The sequence below is a fragment of the Perca fluviatilis genome, chromosome 2 (assembly GCF_010015445.1).
Source record: "Perca fluviatilis chromosome 2, GENO_Pfluv_1.0, whole genome shotgun sequence".
Taxonomy (NCBI): domain Eukaryota; kingdom Metazoa; phylum Chordata; class Actinopteri; order Perciformes; family Percidae; genus Perca; species Perca fluviatilis.
The window spans coordinates 30087040-30109541 of NC_053113.1; the positions used below are offsets into that span (position 1 = coordinate 30087040).

General features: G+C 39.7%; 2 protein-coding genes and 1 long non-coding RNA gene across 16 annotated transcripts in view; 1 reads left to right on the forward strand and 2 right to left on the reverse strand.

Moving 5' to 3' along the window:
* Positions 1-695: 695 nt before the first annotated feature.
* On the reverse strand, positions 696-4672 carry rnf26 (ring finger protein 26). Its single transcript, XM_039789835.1, has one exon. It carries the CDS (start codon positions 4132-4134, stop codon positions 2785-2787), a length of 1350 nt encoding a protein of 449 aa, XP_039645769.1. The 5' UTR covers positions 4135-4672; the 3' UTR covers positions 696-2784.
* A 10297-nt stretch (positions 4673-14969) lies between these two features.
* Positions 14970-15835, reverse strand: LOC120572323. The gene is made up of 2 exons (XR_005641420.1): positions 15598-15835; positions 14970-15463 (listed from the first exon to the last, which is right to left on the reverse strand). It is a non-coding gene; the product is annotated as an uncharacterized LOC120572323 (long non-coding RNA).
* Positions 15836-18133: 2298 nt separating this feature from the next.
* mcamb (melanoma cell adhesion molecule b) overlaps positions 18134-22502 on the forward strand; it is a 43055-nt gene continuing 38686 nt past the window's right edge. For all 14 annotated transcript variants that reach the window (XM_039821506.1, XM_039821492.1, XM_039821498.1 and 11 more), the window contains exon 1: positions 18134-18398. In XM_039821506.1, coding sequence (XP_039677440.1) covers positions 18149-18398 — 250 coding nt within the window. In that variant the 5' untranslated portion in view covers positions 18134-18148. The remainder of the gene's footprint in view (positions 18399-22502) is intronic.

The following is a 22502-nucleotide window of genomic DNA, read 5'->3' on the forward strand; positions in this document are numbered from 1 at the left end:
AATAAAATAATCTAGCCCTTATCCCGTTATTCTAATCACACCCAATTGCATAGTCTTAATAAATAAAATAATCTTCATTGCTATCATATTCTGTTCTCGCTCATTTGCACCATTCATCTGCCCTGATATGCTCAACTGTTTTTCTTTTCTTCCCACCCTTGTATCACACAATTTTAGTACACTCTACTGATCTACATCACTATCTAGACCACAATTCTCCACTAACTGTATATCGACTCTTTACCACATTTTATATAGTATATCAATTCATATTTACATTGACTCTTTTAACATTTATAGTCTGTCTTTTCATACTTAAGTGTTATCACTGACCTACATCACTAACTAGACCACAACTTGCACCGACTGTATATTGACTCTTCACTACATCTCAGCAGTGTTATAGACTGTCTATTCATGTATATTGTGTTATTACCTTATCACTTTTGCATATCCTCTGACTTACTTACCCCTCACTTTGTGCCAGCTTTGTAATGCCTATCTAATCTGCACTTTATGTAGCCTATTGTATTGTGTTTTCTTGTATGTGAAACTGTATGTTGTCATGCACGCTTATGCTTTTCTTGGCCAGGTCGTCGTTGCAAATGAGAACCTGTTCTCAACGGCCTACCTGGTTAAATAAAGGGTTAAAAAAAGAAATTGTTTTATTATGAACAAACGACTTGCCAGTTATGTGGCAGCCATAGTATTTATTTAAAAAGAAAAAAAATGTTACATTCATGTCTTCAAATCCCATCGTCCCACATTGTGTCATACAAACTGCAGGTAACAACAGATGATGGTCCACTGCAATCTGCAATCTTAAATTAGGAATTCCAGTAGTGTTTTAGGAATACCTTAGAGGAATAGTCTAGTCTTTAATGAGTACAGTCTGGTCTCTCTAGAAATCATTTACAACCATATCAAAAACTGAGATTCAGACCACTTTCATTAATATCTGTTGCTGTAGTAGGGAAAATAATAATGTCAGTAATTGGTATAACATAGCAAAACAAAAACAATGCAGAAATCCAATTTCTTCAAATCATACAAATTATTTTAGGAATAAAAAAAGGACACACCACCCACCAACAGTAAAGCATTAAGTAAGGGTAACAAATACACCCTGTAAACTTTAAACACTGATCAATATCAGCACTTCAGCTTCAAAACAAAAGAGGAACAATAGCAAATTAAATTGTAAAGCCTTATTAGTTTATGGTCCTTTTACACAACAGAAATTATGTTTTATTACAATGACAAAGGAAAGGGAAAACCTTTTATCGATTTTGTGATGGTGGTGACTGTAATGTGCATCTGATGGAAGACTGGAATAAGCCCTATCAATAGAACAAATAAATGGAATAAAGTTGTATTTCATCAGACCTGACTGGAAAATTACAAGTCAGTTTCCTTAAATACAGAAAACTTATTTACATGGCTCTATGAGAAGTGGTCATCATTTACAGAAGCATATTTAAATGGTAAAAGCTTTTTTACAACAGAACAAAAGTCATGGTGTTGCTTTGAATGCACTGTTACACATACAGCGTTCATACATACAGCATGTGTGGAATCATTTGTATGCTCATGCAATAAAGCACAGTGTTTGTTTTGTCTTCTTCACAGCTTGACCCACTGAAAGCCCAACATTATAAGACATGAGCGGTGGTAAACATTTCAGCATCAGGGAGGGCACTGGCGGGTTTCAATGGCTACGAGACCTGAGACTCAACGTGGCAATACTGGAATATCTAAACAGGTGCATCTTAAGACGCAAAACAGAGACTGCAGCTGTGTCCCAAATCCATACTACAAAGTCATTCTAAGCGGGATTTAAGTGTGTTGTGTGTTCACGCGCGACCAAAAAGTAAACTCAAAACAGTCAGTATACATACAAAAAAAAAAAACACCTGCTTTTTGAGTGTACTGTACTGTTAAAGGACACTTTTCTTTCGCAATGCACAAAGAACATGCAAGAATTGCTCACAGCTGAAAAAAAAAAATAAAAACGTTAAATTGTGGATGGTTGGGAAACCGTTCTTATTGGGTAGGGACATTTTAATGTTGTAGTTTGATTAACATCCAATGCCACAAGTATTATATCATCTCCTATTCCTTTAGTTGAAACTGTTAATACTGTTGATTTCTTGTATACTGTTCTGCAAAACAGCACACTATAAAGATTAGTATATAGTACATACTGTATACGGTTAGTATGTCAGATGGAACTGGGACACTATGTGCTTTCCTTAGCATTTCTTTTCTAAACTGTTCTCAAAAGGTTCACAGATCTGAAACCAAATGTTATAACATAAGTTGTATGGTATTCTTTATTTTTGAATAACAAACAATATATCCCATGAATTCCAGTAAATCCAGAACCAACAACGAATTTACCCTACTAACAAGTACTGTCTGTGTAGTCCAAACCTACCCATTTACACCGTCTGAGTAAAGCAAAATTTAAAATAACATTTGTGTGCCGTTTTTAAAGATCTATATCTTCCGTGTAAATGAACAGGCTTGGGGCTGAGTGCCACCGTCAGGGTAAAGGGGCGGGATAGTATTAAGAGACAGAATAAATTGTCCCTTTGGTCTTATCATGGGATTTGTTGATTGCAACAAAATTGTAAAATATTACCAGACTTATGTTTTAACACAACCTAGTAACAAAAACACAAGCCCCACAACATGATTTTAGTTGCGGTAAAACTTTAACTATAGCTACTGATAGGCTGTTCTATGTGGTCCGACACCCACAGATCCACTTCCGTTGGTCCCTCATAGATACACATCCATAGTGTTGAGGATCATGTGCCGACAGAGCGGGCAGTTCTGTTGGTAAATGGGCTGCCTCAACAGGATGTTTGTACAGTCTTTACACAAGCAGAGGTGCCTGCATGGCAGCAGCACCACCGTCTTGGTACAGTCCTGACAGATCACACACTTCTTTCTGTCCTCCTGCTCCTTCAGTAGAGTCAGCAGATTCTCGGCAGGCAAAGGTTTACTGTCTTTGCCTGAAGACGACTGCTTCTTAAGTGGTCTGTCTGTGCTTGATGAGGGGAAAACTAAATCCAGCAGCTCCTGGTGGGCTCCATCCCCTGCTCTTCCATCTGGTGGGTCCCGCCTCTCCTCTCCAGGGTCGCCATCGCCGCGTACTCGGTTGTTGTTGTCCCTGTTGAGCTGTGTCCTCACAGCCAGACCTAGCTGGCTGCTGAGTCGAGGCAGCTGCTGCCAAAGTCTTCTCTCTAGCAGGTAGAGGTGATGGAGTATTCTTTGCAGGTGGCGCATGGCACCGCGCACAAAATATGGGGCGCTCCGCAAGGCTGAAGCGAGGCGGTGCAGAGTCAGATAAAGTCTGTGCAAGGCAGGAAAAGAGTTAACGTAATCCACAATTCGCACAGTAGCCTGTCGGGCCAGCTCTGGATTCAGGTAGGCGGTGGTAGTTAGAGCAATAGTTACAGTGAGCAGAAGGCCATAGACGTTCAATATGAAGATGCTAACAAACATATGAACCAGCGAGACCAGAAAGTCCAACATCAGTTTACAGGGGGACCACAGGAAAGCCGAAGTCCCAGCCAGGCTGCTGTACAGAAAGGTGAAGGAGGTCAGCACGAACTCCAGCACCTTCTGCAGTGGGCTGGAGACCGTCTGCCACACGCCGACCACCACGGAGTAAATGTTCTGCGTTGCAATGAGTGCAAAGTTGACCACGGTGTTGGTGAAATAGACCACCAGGCTGACAGCGATGCCACAGCCCTCAAGCACCGACAGAAGACCTCGACACAGGTGCTCCTTCCCACGAAGCAGGACGTGCATGGACAGGTAACCCACCATCTTCAGGCTCTCCACCAGCCCCTCCAGAGCCAGCACCAAGCTCCCCAGCATGGTGACGGTACCGTGGGCTACGTTGGACGTCGCCTCTGCCAGGGACATCAAGCTAAACACGGTTAAGTTCCCCAACTCTGCCACTGAGTTGAGGAGGAGGGTGGGCAGGCTGGTTACAAAGGTGATAACCGCCAGGGTCGTCCGCACCACGCTGTGGACGACGACAAAATTCAGGTCTAGCAGTAAGCAGACGGCGTCCAGGCATTTCGCTACAGTGGAGATAACAAAGTTCACCAAACCCATGGTAATGGATCTTCAACTCGATGATTGACCTCTCGGTTCTCTCAGGTTGCCTCCACGACAAAGTCCATGTCTTGTTTGTTTGTTCGTTCGTTCGTTCAGGGCGACATACTCAGACGTTAGCTACATCTTGTTCAGACTGTGTGCTTGTCCTTTGTGTCAGGCGAAACAGTACACCCTTCCTCGTTCCGTTAAAAGGACGATGAAATTACTTTCCATATTGTCCACGTATTTGTTCGGCTGAAACGACGAGCTTAGATCATAGTAAACACACGCGTTACACTGGCGGATGTTTAGTTTCAAACCCGAGACGGATACTTCCGGTTATTTTCCGGGTTTCGTTTCGTCTCTCCGTTCAGAAACATTTCACTTGTTAAACAATCAGTTTACAAAATATGTAATCTGTAAAAGACGTCAGGCGAAATCAAGAGAGACGGAGAAAAACACACGAAAAGCTTCGACGTGTGATTTGGATTTAGCGTTGATACTGTAGCATCCATATTTGTTTTTCCGCTTCTTCTTCTTCTTTAGTTTTATTGGCGGACTACAAACCAACGTTTAAGGTCCATGCCGCCACCTACTGTACCGGAGTGTTTAACATGATTAAACAAGCAACACTAATACGAATTAAAAAATAAAACAACAACAAAAAACTAAACAACAACAACTTTATAAAGAAGTTATATTCTAATTCTTATATTTCATTTCAATATTAAAATAAAACCCTTTTAACCTGTACTTGTTTTTCCCCTTTGATGCTCCACTCACTTCTTATATCTAGCAACCTGTCTATCTCTCCCTACAATGAACTTACCACAACCTATCAGCACATGTTCAACAGTTTCCTGGCCGTTACAAGTCTCACATTTATCTGACGCTGTCTTTTTCATCATATATAAAATAGCATTAGGCTATGTTCACACTTGTGTCTTTTTTGACTTTTTGTAGTAAAAAAAAAGGTGTCCCGTAAATCCTGTATGTCCTAATCTTAATCTAGAAAAAGATTAATTCTTTCATTTAGCCTACCTTTATTGCTTCTCACTCTGACAGACTTTTGAATTGTATAATAATCACTACCATTATTGTCGTTATTCCAGGTGTCCTGCCAAAATTTATAATAAATTTGTGATTGCTTCTGACCTCCCAAAACTAATTTCTAAAATATCATTATAATTTTAGTTTAATGCACTTTTAGCAATTTTATCTGCAACCTCATTTCCCTCTATTCCAACATGTGCTGGTATCCAAAATAAATGAACATATATTCCTAGTTGCTGTATAATGTTAGAGCTGTTTGATCAGTTTAACCACTGAAGACAAATGTCAGTTCTGCACTGGTAACCTGGAATTCTCTCCATATTTGTTTTGGTCACGGCAGCTGACCTCATGCTCTCCACTTCCTTCTGGTGAGATTGCACATCATCACAGAACCAAATTGTAATGTTTTATAAAATAATAAATAACATAGAAATGTAGAATAAATAATAATATAAATATACTATAATATAAACTAAATAAACATAATGTTTACAGTAGTCAAAAATAAAAGTGCAAAAATGTTATGGAAATATACACAATATTAAACTGTTAATATAAACAAATCGGCTTTTTGGTTATATAAGCATAAATGTACGTATTATTTTAATTTTATTAGCAAAATACCATATTCACTAATGTAAATATGCAAATTAAAATCATCATTTATTTTATAGGGAAAATAGGGAAAATGATTGCAGTTTTCCAATTTCCAAAACTCATTCCATTTACATTAACACAATGTCATTTGCTAAGCCTTACTCTCCCATTACCCCAGCCACTTTAGTGACAATGAAACACAAAGGCTTTGCAGTCCTAAACAATATCAACAGTATTTCCTTCCTTGCCTTGTGCCTCATCCTCCCCATCTGAGCTAGTTAACACGAGCAAAGGGAAACTCCGTCTGATGCGATCATGGGAAATCCTGTGTCGAACCTTTGCTTTACACTTGACATTTAATGATACAACAGGGATATATAGGAGCAGTGCAAGAAGCTATAAAAGGTCTTGCACATTACTTTGTCTCTGCCAGAGAACGTCTGCTCCTTTTATGGCTGACCTTTCCTGTGGTCCTTTAGCAGGCCAGTCGTCAGCTTCCTTTGTTTGTTTTCTGGTCAACCAAATCCTTCCTCTCAAACTGACAAGAGGTTACAAAAGGCTTTCATCTGAAATCTCCTGCAGCCTCTTCTTTTAAGTGTCCTTAATGCCTACTATGCAATTAGGTGTCTACTTTAGCTCAAGAGTTTCCGAAAAGGACTCAGGAGATCCATCAGCTCCGAGGAAGCTAAATTCAGTAACGCCCATTTTTATGAATATGGCCTCTCCAGGGGGGTTATTTAGTAGAACCAAGATAACTTGTTCCTTGTAACTTATGTTGGCACATAGCATTCATAGCTGCATCAAAGTGTGCAGCTTCCAGATTTATCAGCAGTCTTGATGCTGCTTGCTTTCACATTCACTCAGTCAGCAGAGCCAACCCAGCAACCCGGGAGCATCACTCCAGCTGAGACAAAGATTGGCCGCTTGTCAATGATGACAAGCCCTGAAAACCATTTTAAACTAACACCTTGAAGCTGTTTATTTAAAATAAGCAAATAACCTCAAAAATGAAGGGCAGTAGAAATATAGGGCGGCAACATTGGTGCCAAGAGAAGCTTGCACAGGATGAAACAGAGACAGCAAGACAAACCAACCCCTTGATGCGCTTCCTTCAAGGAGCCGAGGGCCCACGGATGACTGATTTACCGCAATTGGGCTCCTCACCCGCTGGTTCATTTCCACCCTTTAAAGAAACGTAAGCATCTGACCCGCCCTTCCACCGCTTTGTCTGCTCTTCCATTCCCCAGAAACAACTCGTTATTGCTCTGTGCCAGCCCAGTGAGCAGCTAAAATCAGTTGTCTTGAATATAATGTAGAGTTAAATGTTATCTATAAAGTCTTAAAAATTGAGAGTAAGCTATTTTTTGAGAGAACAACTGGCTTGTGTGTTCAGAAATATTAGATATCAGACTTTTAAAAGATTGACTTTTGAAGAAATGTAATGTAATGTAATGTAATGTAAGAAATTAAGTGTGAATACTCCCAGGACATAAAATACTTGTTTATAAGAGCGCCTGATGTTCTGTGTGAACCTGGATTATGTTAAAACAAACAAAACATTTTTTAAAGACATTTTGGAGTGAAGACTCCAGGAAGATATTGGGCCCAACCAAGGATTAGTCCAACACATAAGTGGCTGGTTAGTGTGTAAGCACCTTTAAACCTCTGTAAAATGTAAAGTATTTTTTTTACATTTTGGTTTTTGTACGAATTAAACAAACGAGATATAACACGTTAATTAGTGAGCATTAGACGTGCTGGTAGATGGATTTTGTTACTTTTAGATAGAGACTGGCCAGCTGTTCCTCCCTGTTTCAAGTCTTTGTGCTAAATAACCGGCTGCTGGATGCAGGTTCATAATTACAGTACAGATTATAGTGGTATCAATCTTCTCATCTAACTTTTGGCAAGAAAGTGAATAAAAACATTTCTCAAAATATCCAATTGTTCCTTTGAAGCCTCCTTCACACTGCCAAGGTAGAATTATTGTGGAGATAAATGAAACCCCTGAATTATATTTCAATCTAGTTTAATGTCAAATTTTAAGCAATTTTGTCTAACAATTTAATTGTGAGTTACAGAATTGTCCAATGATGTAATTCCTAGAGATGTGGGCTGGAAATATAGTCTTGCACATTTAGAGTTCTGCATTTAATCATCTTTGAACTATACAGTAATGTTCAGATTTTTCCAGATTGCAGTTATAGAAATGAATAATGTTTATTAAAACAAGATGTCTTTAAATAGTCTTAGGCAAACTCCAACACCTTGTCCACTGTCCTTATTGCCCTAACCATTTTTTGCACACACCAGTCTCCCCACAATCTTGAAAATCTGCCATCGTGGCCGTGACTTCAAGTTTTGTGTTGTGTTCCCAGACTTTGTGGTTCATTTTGGGATGTAGAGTTCAGATCATCTGATTCAATGATGACTTTGGCTACCAGCCAGTACACTGGACTTACATAAAGTTACATTTAGGGTACATCTGTGTATTTGTGTGTATGTGTGTGTTTTAGAAAGAGGGCAGGGGGTAGGCGGCAGACCAGAAGCTTCTCTGGGAAAACACAAACTCCAAACAGTAGAAATCACTTGAGTGCAGACTGGTTCGAGACCCAGAGCAGGACCCTGCATTCCTCAGAAACCCTCCGCCTCAAACCCGCTGCCTCTACTACACGCTGAGCAGGCGAAAGAGGGAGGGATGGAAGACTGAGACAAAAGGTGGGGAAATGCAGAAAAGATTCATTTAAGAAGAAGAGACTGAGGCTTTTACTAATGTTACTCAGAGAGATATAATGATTAAGACTGTGGGGGCCACTCAGTGTGACATTCCTGTTCTTTGAGTGGTCTTCTCAGGACCTTGTCTGTGCATCTGCAGGATGTTCACGAGGTTGCAGGCTGGAGTAGCAGCTTCCTGCTTCATGACTCATTGTTCTGAAAAAAAAACCCTCTGAGATCATTGTCTATAAGCGCAAAACTCCCAACCTCAAAACTTCATTTATAATTATTTACAACATTGCTGCAACAAATGATTATTTTTATTATAAATAAATCTGTTATTTTTTAAATGAATTGATTAGTGATATTTTTCTATAAAATACCATTAAAATCTGAGTCTAAAACCCTTAAATATTCATTTAACTATCTTATTTGACAAAGAAATGCAAACAATTCAACTAATCAATTAGTTTATTAATTATTATAATAATTATTAATCATTTTAGTTCTGATATAAAAACTGACAACAGCTCTTTACATGTGTGTTACACTGTAACCATCAGTGTTTGGTACTTCTTTGTGAAAACTGATTAATTAACTCAGTTATGAAATTACTTGATACATTGAATAATCATATATCATTAGCACTTTACCCTTGAGATAGGATTTATTCCATGAAAGGAAAATTTATGATGATACATCCAACATTGCATCATGACTTTATCATATTATTGAGTTCCACAAAGCAAAAACAGAATATATCAAAGAAATGTACACAGGCTTTATTTTGAAGATTTCAAGCTACACTACAGAAATCTACTTCCGATCAACTAATTTGTGTCCTTAAAGTCTCATTTTCTTGAAATAAGTGAAATGCAAATGTAATTTTTATTTTTTTTTTAAATTGAGTTTAATTTTTCTTGATTTTCAATTAGTGGCCTGCCCTATTCTTTTATCTTTCAAGATCCAGACGCTCATCCTCTAAAAATTCTTTATTTCTTTTGGGAACACTTTGAAAACAATACCCTTTACTGACAGATTTATTTCACTTGTTTAAAAAATAAAATAAAATTCGAGATAGAAAGGACTTGCCCCAAACAGGGATAACAGATTGCATTTCTACACTGAAGTCATTAACCTTTTTTATTCATCTTCCTTTTCTCTTCTTCTTAATACCAAACTCTTCCCAGGCAGAAACACTGAAGAAACATGTCAGTGGGTGGATTTATTACGATGAATGGCCCCTATTACATATAATCACCATGGAGAAGCGATGTTCACTTCTTGGCCCATGTAGTTATCAAAGTGTCTCTTTGTCACAATCCCTGCTGTTGTGACGGAGTTTAGCAGAAATTCAAATTTCTCTCCCACTCTTCCCCCGAGCTCCCTCACCATACCGGTGCACGCTCGAAAGCCCCCCCGTCCTATGGAGCAACTTGGACAATAGCCGTCTCTCATGCTGGACAGACTACCCCCAAAACAACTTGCTCTCGGGTCTGGCCTCAGTGGCTCAGAAATAATGACTTCTTTTCCTCTCTTTCCTTCCTTCAGGCTTTCCTTAGCCTGTTAGCACGCCGCTGTGAGCCCCTGTGAGATAAACAGAAGTGGTGTGTAACCATCAATTAGTCCAAGGAATGGCACGCACGCATGCATGGTAAAGACGCTCAAATCAGGAGTGGAAATCTTAAGGAGCCAAGTTCAAGGGTAAAATCGAGTGTGAATACTCCCAGTAGAGATAAAGGTAACTATCAGATTTACTAGAGACCTTTACTGTAGTTAGATGAAATACTTCTTTATGAATTACATTGTTTGAGTGCAACTGCTCATTTTATTCAAAGAAATAGTTTGGGAAATATGCTTATTCACTTGTCATGTCAGTAGCCGGTGTCCATGGCATGTACACTGTCTTCTGATAACAGTCCCCGCAATGCAATTTGTCACATTTTATATATGCGAAATATACAGTCGCACAAAACTACTGGGAACTTAGCAAAACCAGCTGCTGGCTGTAGCTTCTTGAGAGTGGTATCTATCTTCTCATCTAATTATTTCCTAATCTTAGGAAATAATTGAATTTGCATCCTTGGGGAAAGCCCCAAGGATCCAAATACAATTATTTCCTAAATAGTTGAACTATTCCTTTAAAGGATCCAAGCACAAATGGAAATTAAGTGTGAATACTCCCAGGACATAAAATACTTGTTTATAAGTTACCTAGTATGTGTGCAACTGCTCCTCTAATTTAACCGTAATGAGAAAAAATGGTTAGAGATGTTTGTTAGGGATTGATTGGGTTTGTTTGGTGGTTGATAGCTGGAGGTTTTACCCTGTCAGCAGGTTGAGAAAATGCGTGGATAACATGTCTTAGGACTTTTTCAGCCCCTGGGAACTCTGTGTGGGAGGGGATGTTGCTTTTCCTGCTTCTTTTTTCCTTTTTCAGTTTCATTCCGAAAACTATTGGCCCCTGATATTCCCAAATGCCCTGTTCAGGATGTATCATATTAAATAAAGGGTGAAAGGGGGACATTCTTGCAAATTGTCCATGAGGAATTATAAGAGGGCTTTATAAACAGTGTTTTTTTTCCAAATTTAATATTTTAAACTGTGTCCTTGGGTAATTTGAAAGGTGCTTATAAATACAATGTATTATTATTAGCTATAGGCCCATATACCGTGTGCCACGCCCGAGTCACACAGCAGCATTAAGGATTCGGTCATAATTCACTGACCTTGAGTGGCTGAACAATGTAGTTATTTTGAGAGCAGTTAGTACTCTGCTATCGCTACATACCACATGGATTGTGAAAGCATCAACACGGTGGTTTACACCCTTATTTACATTTATTTTGAATCTCTTTTAAAAAGTATGCATTGACAGGCCTCTGTTGTTTTTTGATACATACTGTACTCTAGATCAAACTTGTAATGCATATTTCACAGGAACTTTATTGAACAACATGAAACTTGTGTGTATAGCACATTGTGTGGAGTCAAACAATTGCAATTGTTACCCTCTTTGTGGCAGCAATACAGTAATCCAGAGAGGAGGTTGTGTTGATTTTCCCACAACACTAGACCCAATTAACGCTACTTCACAGCAGAAAGAGAGGGAGATGTAACAGTAGGATGTGTTATCAGTATTGGCCTCATATTTCCATCAAAACAGAGCGACAGCGCTCGTATCTCCACCAACAGATCCCCTATGATCATTTTTGGATGGATGGAAAAACAGAACATATCTGGTGAACAGAGGATACAATCACACAAAATCAATTAACCAAATGTGAGATTTATTAAAGTCCACAAAGTCCTCACAACACAAGGAATAAAGATGACTCTATTGTGCAGTCTGTTATCAAAAAGCCAACCTTCAATTGAGTAAACATTAGTACAGCCAAATGGTGAAACAAAAATACAGCTCAAACATAAAATAGAAAACATTTCTTTGGTTCTTAGATCTTTTTGCTGCTTATCCATGCTGTACTTTGACGACTGGTCATGTTAGTGTATTGTATTAGTATAGAATATAAACTCTCAATCATCATTTTCCTCCTCTTCTTCAGCTTCACTGAATAAACTTTGAATTCTGATTAAGAATCTTTATCGGACGGACCTTCCCTTTGCCTTTGAATGCTTAAATGCAGTCAGCACCAGTGAACGCATGCAAGGCCAGAAGAGAGCTGAAATGTGTTCCTGTGAATAATCTTCAGCCCATGTCAAAGATGATGTTGACAGTTTCACCTTATTCACCTTATTCACAGGAGGATGAAGAAAATGTCAGTCTTTTGCTCTGACTCTAACTGTTCTGATGTGAGGCATTTTAGTTTGGATATACTGCATGTAAATGATCACCCTCACATCTGTTTCTTCATGTTTTGAACAGATCTCTGGTAGAAGTTCTTTTGACATAACTCCAGCATGGCATTCTATCTTGAAAGCAGTGACTGACTGGGATCAAGAAACAGCCCTGGCATTTGCAACACACCGGCCCTATTTTTGTCAACAACCTAGCTTGGAAATTAGTAACTCTGCCTTCCGAGTTAATCTTTCCATGCACATGCATAAAAAACCTACATAGTGGCCATAGCAATAGGGTTGATTACAATATACTCAACTCACTCTAAATCCACAAAGCAAAAATGAGTCTTCTTTTCACATTTGTAAAACACCAGTCGAAACCTACTTGAAATTAGTAACTCTGCCTTCCGAGTTAATCTTTCCATGCACCTTGCGGCAGCATGCATAAAATAACCTTATCAGTAGTGGCCCATAGGGGTCAATAGGGGTGTCTGGCATTTGCCCAAATTCCAGATGGCCAGTCCGTCACTGCTTGAAAACTTGACCAGCCTCTATGAAAATCGGATGATGTCTTCCATCATATCATGAGAGCGCCAGTGATCCAGAAGTAAATTAATGAGTGCCTTCTTGTTTTCATCATTTGTGAGAAAACCATTCCAGTCAGCGGGTCGATGAACATTAGGCCCATTAACTATAAAACGTTCACCACAACTTCTGCGATCTTGCTCAGCTGATTTTGGTGAATAAAGACGGTCAATGTAAGTGTCTCTGCTGAATACTGTTTCAGGTGCAGCAGGTAGACTTTTGAAGGTGCGCTCTGATATAGTCTTCATTGTCCATGGTACATCGTGCATGTAGAATGAGGAGTTTCCATCTTGAATGAAGGAAGTTGTGCATTCTCAGCATCTTTGATCATGTGATTAATTCCTTTTCCTTTGTTGTTTTTTGCGAAAAAGCCATCAATTGTTGAGATGAAATATGGCGTCAGAGTCAAGGGATATGTCATTAGGTCAGAGATGCTAATTTGTGACTTAAGTTCTTGTGATTTGATGAAGATCTGAAAGATAAACCCACTTGTGGCTTTGTACTGGATCACTTTCTGGTTTGATGCCACAAGCTTCCTTTTAGGCGTGGTAGACAACATTGTCTTGAATCTGTTCCTCTTGATGGGTTCAAAGAAAATGACCTTTTTTGTTTGAAATGAACTCAAACTTGTCAAGGGCTGACAAGTCTCAAGCTGAAATGGGTTGATAAAACTCTGAAAAGCTTGTACTGTTTGCTGCACTTGCTCCTCAGACCGAGTTATTTCACGTGGTCTGAGATCTCTTTGCTGCGTCTCTGTATGTTCGCCTCTGCCACTTGTCATTTCCCACATGGCTTCTACAAACTCTCCTTTGGCATGGGCAGTCAGGATATGACGTTGGCTCGCTTCATAATTACTGGTTATTCCACATATCCCAGCAGAATATGTCCCAGACCCTGAGTTTGACTTAAATCAATCTAGAAGTAGAGTGGGCGCCTTACATGTAGAAAAATATAGGACACCAATCTCCCAATAGAATCAAAATTTTTCCATAAACAGAAAAATAGATCAACTTACCTCCAAATTGTCTTTGCTGAATAACTATTATTATAACTAATAAAAAAAATTATATTTCTTATACCTACTATCTACTTAATGTGTATTTGTGTTATTCTGATGTGTGTAACATTTTTCTTTTGAGCTGCTGTAGCACAGGAATTTCCCCAGGGCGGGATTAATAAAGTCTATCTTAAAACAGTGAGCCTGCCTGTGTTCAAAGATAACAGAATCTGTACACTTCTGGGTTTGTAAACTTACAAAATGCGCACCCCCTTCGCTCTATGACAGCCACTTTTTCACTCTGTCTTCCAGTGTGGCAGTTCGGATCAGGTAAAAACACAACTGTCTTACAAAACACTTATTTTCTAGTATAGCCCAGCACTTATGTGATATCAATAAAACAAGCTTGTTATGTTGAGGTTACACTTTTTAAATAATTTTAGAAAGGGGCTGTTGTGAGTTTTCTATTGCCTTAAAGGTTCAGTGTGTAACGTGTTTAGTTGTTCATTATCAAAATCCGTGTTGCCCGTTCAGAAACTTGTTCTTTTTTATGAATATTTACCACCACCATCAATTTCAAGTATTCCTTTTGGCTTGAAATTTCACATTTGCATTCACATGAAGTGGGGTAGATGCTCCATATTCATGCGCCATCTTGAAATACGTTAGCCAGTAAGGGACATACAGGACATACTGCTCCGCCTTTTGCGTTTTCGCTGCCACATGATAAACTCACAGGTGCTGCTAATGCTGCTAATGGGTATCGTAGCTTCCTGGCCCTGGTAAGTTTGAAGAAGGAAACATGGAGGACCACACATATTCAAAATCCAAATTTCAGGAACAGGAGTCTTCTTCTTCACCAAGAAAAAGGATATTGAAAAGAGCAAGAGAGCGGCTTTTTGAAGCGGCTACTGTAGGCTACCGTAGCTGTAATACGTACTTTACAAGAGAGTTGATTGCGATATAGGATCTCAACGCTAGATGGGAGAAATTCCTACACATTGGACCTTTAACTAAAATCTCGCCTGATAGGCCCCTACCTCACACAGAGGTCTTTTTCATTCACAACGCAAGAGTTTGGCAAGGAAATACACACAAAAAAGTTCCCTTAAGCTCTCTCACGGCCTCTTTATTTAGTTGCCACAAAACAAAAATAAATAAAAAAACATATCTAAAAAACACAGCTTGAAATAGGGCAGTGAAATGGCTGAGAACACAGAAATGCCAATGTTGTGATAAACCAAAAGATAATATTCTTGAAATGTGAAGATGGCCTTGACCAAATGTCCTCATTCAACCAGAATTAAATAATGCACATAGAGGAAATTAGCCATCTTTTCCAGATATTTAAAACCACAAGCATGTGGAAAAGACTCAAACAAAACCAACCACAGCATCCTTCTGGAAAACTGTCACCTCTGAAGATGTTCACTGTCCAGCTGTTTGTGCACTGCTTTCAGAAGCAGACCTCATCTCCACTGCAGACTCTTTCTCAGGAGGAGGTTTGGTATCTTTGCCTGATCCTCCTTATGTGGCTCTGACCTGCACTCAAGGGCAATCCATCTGGCAGGCACAGATGGCAGATACGGTGGTGTTTTCATGCTGTGAAGGTTACAGAGATCAGTGTACATGACACATCCCACCAGTCGTTTATCTGTTTCCAGCTGCACAGGCTGGGATAGTTTACACTAGATCAACCAATACTGAGATTAAACCATTGTTGTAACTGTACTTACTGTACTTATCCCTGTCTGTGTAAAGTGTTATTGTTTGTAACACACAGTGGTCCCTCAGGTCTTCTGATCAGGCAGTCGTGGCTGTGCCAAACACCAGGGTTTAACTGAAGAGTATTTTTTACTACTAACAACCCTCAAAAAGATATGTTTGATCAACACAGTTCATTGGCAATTACCACTTACTTAACAGTGTCGCTTGTGTGACGTTAGGCAGTTGGCAGTTGAAAGTAAGTGTGTTGCGCTCCGCCTACCCTCTCTGGACGGAAAAGGTGTTACTATCTGTGCGCTGCTTGTGATTTTTCCTTGAACTGTCACCACAGACACCCAGTTCATAATACTGCAAATGCAAGGGCTTTCATCAGTGGGCCATTGGCTCAATCATAATTGTGTTAGACTTAATAAATATGAAAATCTTCACGATTATTACTTTTTATAACCAAATGTACAGGATCCTAACCAACCATTTTTAGTATGGGCTATGTGTTTATTTAAAAATAATAATATTGGACAATATATTATCATGAGAAGGTGTAACTGTCAAATATTGAAACTGTATCAGCTTCAACTATAATTTAGTAAGTTGGGCTTTAGCTATCATTAACCAATTTGGTTGAAAGAGTAATACTTATCTAAAATCTACTCTGATTTATTTACTGAAAGGCTCCTGTGTACTCTGCTACTCTCCAGTCTGTGGCAGTCTGAGGCAGCAGATTACATTTTTAAATGATGTTGCCCTGGATCAAGCAAGACAAAACCACCTGGTATTTGACGAGAGCATCAACAGCACAGCATTTTGTGTAATTTTCCTGCAGCCCTCTGGAGAATTTGTTTTTTCACTGTTATTCAAACCCTAACAGTCCAAACCATGTTTACAGTTTAACTGCTTTACTGTACATATCAGAGACTGGAGTTCTGCAACCAAAGTGCAGGTCAGCATCATGTATGATATGATGTCCTCTTGCAGGCACCATGTTTTTACATGGTTTGTTAAGGGAGTCAGTCTGATTCAAGTCCCTTATTATGTCCATATTAAGCTTGGCATCTAGCACAAAGAGGGAGTCATATTCACAGGGTTTATAAAGGGCTGGATGTAGATACATATTTCCTTTGTAACAGTTATTGACAGAGAACAAAATTTAGCTGAGTAGTTTGTACTGACTTATTGTAATGTGAGTGAGCTGATTTGTTCTTCTTAAATTGTCTTAAAGTCCTTAAACTCCAGCTGTCATCACATTTAGATTCAAACGCACCTTAACTCTGATGGGTGCACACAAATATGTATGACACCACCCTTATCCAGCTCAGCCCACTACTTCACACCTTACATACAGCAAGGACAAAAACACAAATCTCTCATGTGAAATAACCACATTTTTGCCAGAAAATAGTGTGTTCTTGTAGGACTCCATCGCTCACAGATTAAGATTATTTTGAGGATCTTTAAAACTAAAACTATTTAAGGAAGTAGTACTGCATATTCACATGCTTCTGCATAAAAAAAACTATCCATCATCCAAATATTTTTTCACTATTTTTGAAAAACGCAGATGCATGTAATATGTGCATGAAAACTGTCAGAACATGTTTGTGGATAGATAGAGAGTTATGGTGCTTGCTCAGGCACACATAAAGTATTTCACCTTTGTGACTGGTAATTAGTTGGACAATGGAGCAGATGGAAGTTTTGTCCATCATGGAGTTAGGTTAACTCACTCTCCAGATTCAGCTCCACCATATCCTGTCTCATATCCTCTCAATACACCACAAACAACAGTCCCTATCCGCTACGTAAATAAAAAGGGAATGATTGAGCGGTTTCTTGGTTTCTTTGACGTTAGCCTTGACCGAGATGCTGAAGCCATAACTGATGTGGTGATGCGGGCACTTGCCAACTACAATCCTGAAACAAAGCTCATTTGTCAGACGATGGAGCAACATACTAAGCTCACTGTCTTCCTCGGTCAAATTTGCCACGCACCGCCACTGGTCCTGATATCATTAAATTATTAGACAGAGGTCACCAAGCACGCACACGCGCACGCACGCACGCACGCACACACACACACACACACACACACACACACACACACACACACACACACACACACACACACACACACACCTGCATGCTAAATGTTGGAGCCCCCTTATGCAAAAGTGGAGTGACAGCCACACCTTGTCACACCAAATTATGTGTAGTCTACACATAAGAAAGTCATGCTAAACTAATTTTACATAAGTTATAATAATCTTGGTGGGTAAATGTAGTGCCTATCATGTTGGACACAACAGAGAAACTGTTAATTCTCACTTCTGTATTTCGCTCCAGACCTCCGCCGTCCTGCTGCTCTAACAAAAGTTCCTCCTTTATTTTTTTTTTTGCACGCTGCAAAAAATATCAACCTCAATCATTAATTTGAACTCGGGCTCTGGACTCATGTTAGTCTATTCATCCAAATAAATAAGCCACAAAAAGAGCTGAGACCGAGTTGTTTAAAGTAAATAATGTGTTGAGATAAAATGACGCATTTCAGACCGACTGTGCGCTTCAATGAGTCGTTCACACCGACATTTTTTACAGGACCTCCTGTCTCTGCCCCTCCTGCATCATCTGCCTCCCCGCGGCTGCACCGCCGCTGCTCCTGCCTCTCGTACAGTTTTCCAGCAGGACCAGTCCCTGTCACACTCCCTTTCATACAAACCCCAGCACGGACAGCTGCAGTGCCGACCAACAACCATGGCTGCACGGGACACTGCCTCTCTGCTCGTCGGACTTCTTGTCCTCTTTCACACCTGGGGAGGTGAGTGCTCGAGAAATGTTTGATACTCGATCGAGAAGACGTTTGTGATGAAAGTACACTTATGGAACTGCGTTGAGTGTGATGTAGGGGACAGTTCAGACTGCTTTGGTCTTGCATGAGCATACTCAGCATACACTGAGGTCTTGCGACTGAGCCAACAGGGGGAATTCAACTTTTAATTTATGTGGGGTGCAGGAACCTTTCAATAGACTTTTTGCAGCTAAGAGGTCTTAGAGCAACTGTTGCCTGCAGGTAACAGCGGCGTGCTCATACCGCCCTGTCCTATGGGTGTCTTCTGTGTACGCTGCATAGATGTGATACTCCACAGTCCCCTCTTGTTTACATTACATTTCAGTACAAATCTACCCACCCAGGATAGTAAACCTTCCAGCCACTGCAGCCCTATGTTGTTGTTACCTGGGTATGTGCTTACATTATTTTTTCAAGTCCCTTATCTTTTGAAAGTCCTCACAGAAAGTATATTTTACAGGGAAGAAACTTTTATTAGTCAAGAAATGATAGAAGACCTACCACACAATAACTTGAAGGCTGTGGCTTAATAACACTAACTGAAAATGTGTCATATATTTATACAATGTTGAGGTAGTTTCAAAGCGGGCGTGCCATTTTTTTATGCCTTCTTTCTTAATTTGAATGCATTTACTTTGCACTGTGGGTGTTTGCAGGTTGTGTTATCCATGCAAATGGAGAAATGTAAAAAAAAAAAAAAGTGCAAAAGTTTAAAGAATGTGTTGCTTTGAATGAACAGGTCAGGATTGTTGGACACCTATACTGTAAAACATTCTAATTGAAATGACCATATTGAGACGACATACTTTTCTAATTTTCAATGTATATGAATCTAGTTATGGCTAGTTTGAATAACTGCATGTATTTTTAGCCACTGACATCCACAGAGGTCCGGTTGTAGTCATGGAGCTCTCCGCCTGCTTTCTGTCAGCTCTCGTCTGTTCCTAGCAGTGATCAAGTGGCTCAGTGCTGCCCAGGCACACAAAGAAACACACAGTCAAACACATTCCCAGAGGGAGGTCTAGCTCTCACTGCACAGCACAGGTTTACAGTGTGAAGCCAAAGGAAAGAAAACTGTTCACCTGTGCAGTTTACCATCTTGATTATTGTTAATCAGACTACTTGTTTAAATCAGCTGCATGACACTATAATAAAAAAAGTTGGATGGCAACTTGTGAGATGCATGATGAGGTGCAGATGTATGTTTATTTTTAGAATTGAGCGCGTGAGTGTAGATTTATATGTGGGTGAGAAGGGCACGCTACCTCAGCCATACATATTACAGTTTCCTTTTATTTATTTTTTGGGTCATTTTATGCCTTTATTTGACAGGACAGCTGAAGACATGAAGGGGGGAGAGAGAGAGAGAGAGAGAGAGAGAGGGGTGGGAATGACATGCAGCAAAGGGCCGCAGGTTGGAGTCTAACCTGGGCCCACTGCGTTGAGGAGCAAACCTCTACCAACTGAGCTATCTGGGTGCCTACAGTTTCTTTTTTAAAGGGATTTTAAGTTTGTGTAAAGCCCCTGACACAACAACCCGACGGCCGACTGTTGGCAGAAAAGGTACTCGGACTGATCAGTTGGCTCCCCGAGGTCCAAAAAGTGCCTCGGAACACACCAAAGCGACGCCAACTTGAGCGTACGTTCTGCGTGTGCGCGAGGCGTAATACGTCTCCATAACAGCAGGTGGCGCTAATCTGTATTATCACCCAAACTATGAAAACCGGCAGCTGATTGGACGAACGCGTCACGTGGGTCTGGCTGCTCCCGGATTTTTCAACCGGGCATAATGGCGGCTTCTTTTGGAATACAATCTCATATTTTACGAAGATAGTTCACCAAAACGTGTTTCTGAAAACATTTTAAAATAGGAAATAGGCCATGCAGTTGCTGAATCTGCCTTCATTTCAGATCGACAAAGGTCGGTTTAAAAGATTTTCGTCAGATTTTGAGAGACTTGGTCACGCTCATCCCGCTCGTCATTTCCGGGTTAGCACTCTACCAATCAGATTGGTCATTGAGTGCGACTGCCCGCCCTCCGACACAGGAAGTCAGGTCGGCCAAAACGAAGGCCAACAGCTCCTCCGACGGACGATGGCATGGAACACATCGAACAGACTCAAGTCACTGACCTCGCCAGACTGTCCGACGGCCGATCGGGTTGGCGTGTCAGGGCCTTTAATGTGCCTTTACTTGTTTGTTTAAACAAGACAGGGCAAAAATTAATTTTTTTTATATATAAATTTTTTTTTTTTTTTTTTTTAAAAAAAAAAAAAATTTTATTTTATAAATTTAAAATATAATAAAAAAAATTATAATTTTAAAAAAATTTTTTTTTTATAATTTTTTTTTTTTTTTTTTTTTTTTTTTTTTTTTAATTAATAAAAATATAATTAATTTAAAAAAAAAAAAAAAAAAAAATAATATGTATATGTTAATATACATAATAGAAACAGAATATGTTCACATCTGAGAAGCTACAACCACCAAATGTTCTGCTTGAAAAATGACTGTTGATCAACAATGATGAAAACTGCTGCAGATTAACTTTTTGCTGCAAGCTGTAATCGGTTTGAGGCAAACTGAACGCTAGATTACTGAAAAAAAAGCTGTTGCAGTGAGTTTGTGGTCAGTGTTTCTCCCCATTAAAATCTTATCATCTCAAGCATTTGATGATGTTGGCTAACATCCACTCAGGCCTGCAAGATCTGCAAAGATGCTCTGTTTGAATATGTGCACATACAGTATATGTGCACATGCAACCCGAATGAGTGCGATTGTGTCTGTGCCAGATCTCCGTCTCTAGCCCCCGATGACATCAGAGGAAAGATTGACATGCTGTTGGACTGCAGTGGTGACCCTCCATAAGGATACCATTCACTTCCTGTGACATCAGCTAATCAAGCCGGGCCAAAGAGCAGCCACATTAGACCTCGCTCATTTAAAGGTCATCTGTTTTTGCTGTGGCTGAGGCGCTGTGCTTCGGTTTCATGTGCTCAAAACAACTGCTGCTCTTTAGAAGAAGTGAGCTGGTCACAGACAATAAATGCCCTTGTTGTGTTTCAACCGCAGCATAGAAAAATGAGACCCAGTAATCTGGCAGAGGATCAGCAGAGCAGAGCGGGTTTTCAATGGAAGTCCCTAAATTCAGAACTCTCTTCCGGCACATATGCACAGCGAGGACTGTTCATTTCCATGCATATGAGCAGAAAATGGGAGTTTGGAGGTGTTGGATCTTCTTTGACGTACGAACATATGTTTTTTTCCGCCTTACTATTTGTGGGTAATTAAAAAAATATAACACTCTTATTCATTGCAAGCAGACTGTACAGGATGCATTCATGGTTTTCTGACATAAATATTACATATTCTTCAATGTGTCTTAGTAAACAACTTATGGAAATAGTCACTATGCCCCCTAAACCCGGTCCTTGTGCCAATAAAGTTTGTCACAAGCACGTGGCGTCTTATCTTTGTCCGGAAAGAAAGCCTTGAGCTGTTCCAAGTGCTCTGTTTATGTGTTCCCATGCAACCGTCTACTCAGGACTCCACTACAGTTTTTGATCCGGGCCTTGACAGTGCAACATCAATCTAGAGATGTATAACATTGTTTTGTTAGGATTAGTGAAACATAATCCAGATCCCCAGTGAAACCTGGAAAGGAAACAGTACAAAGGCAGTACGTTTAATAGTAAGGACAATAGGGCTGAACACAACAGGAAATCCTATGCATATACAGTACATGTATGCATATACAACTTTTTTTGAAAAGGACAATGGACCTATCATCGAATTCCTGTTGAACCAAAGCAGTGCTGCTGTTGGTGTGAACTGGTCAACTTTGGTGATGCCTGACAACTGTCTCTATTTTAGCATTAAAAGGGTTACGGTAACACAACGGTACTGTATGACTATGTAAATGGACCCTCTGTAGCGTTGGAATGAAGAACATTTTTCTTTTTTTAAACAAAAATAGAATGAATATCATTCTTGTAAATTTCTAAACAGTTGTACCCATCTTCAATTCTTATTTAGTCGGGTACAGCTAGGAGCTAATATATATTGCTGTCTGAC

Coding starts and splice junctions, on each gene's coding strand:
- rnf26 (XM_039789835.1), bottom strand. CDS start 4,134: ATGGGTTTGGTGAACTTTGTTATCTCCACTGTAGCGAAATGCCTGGAC.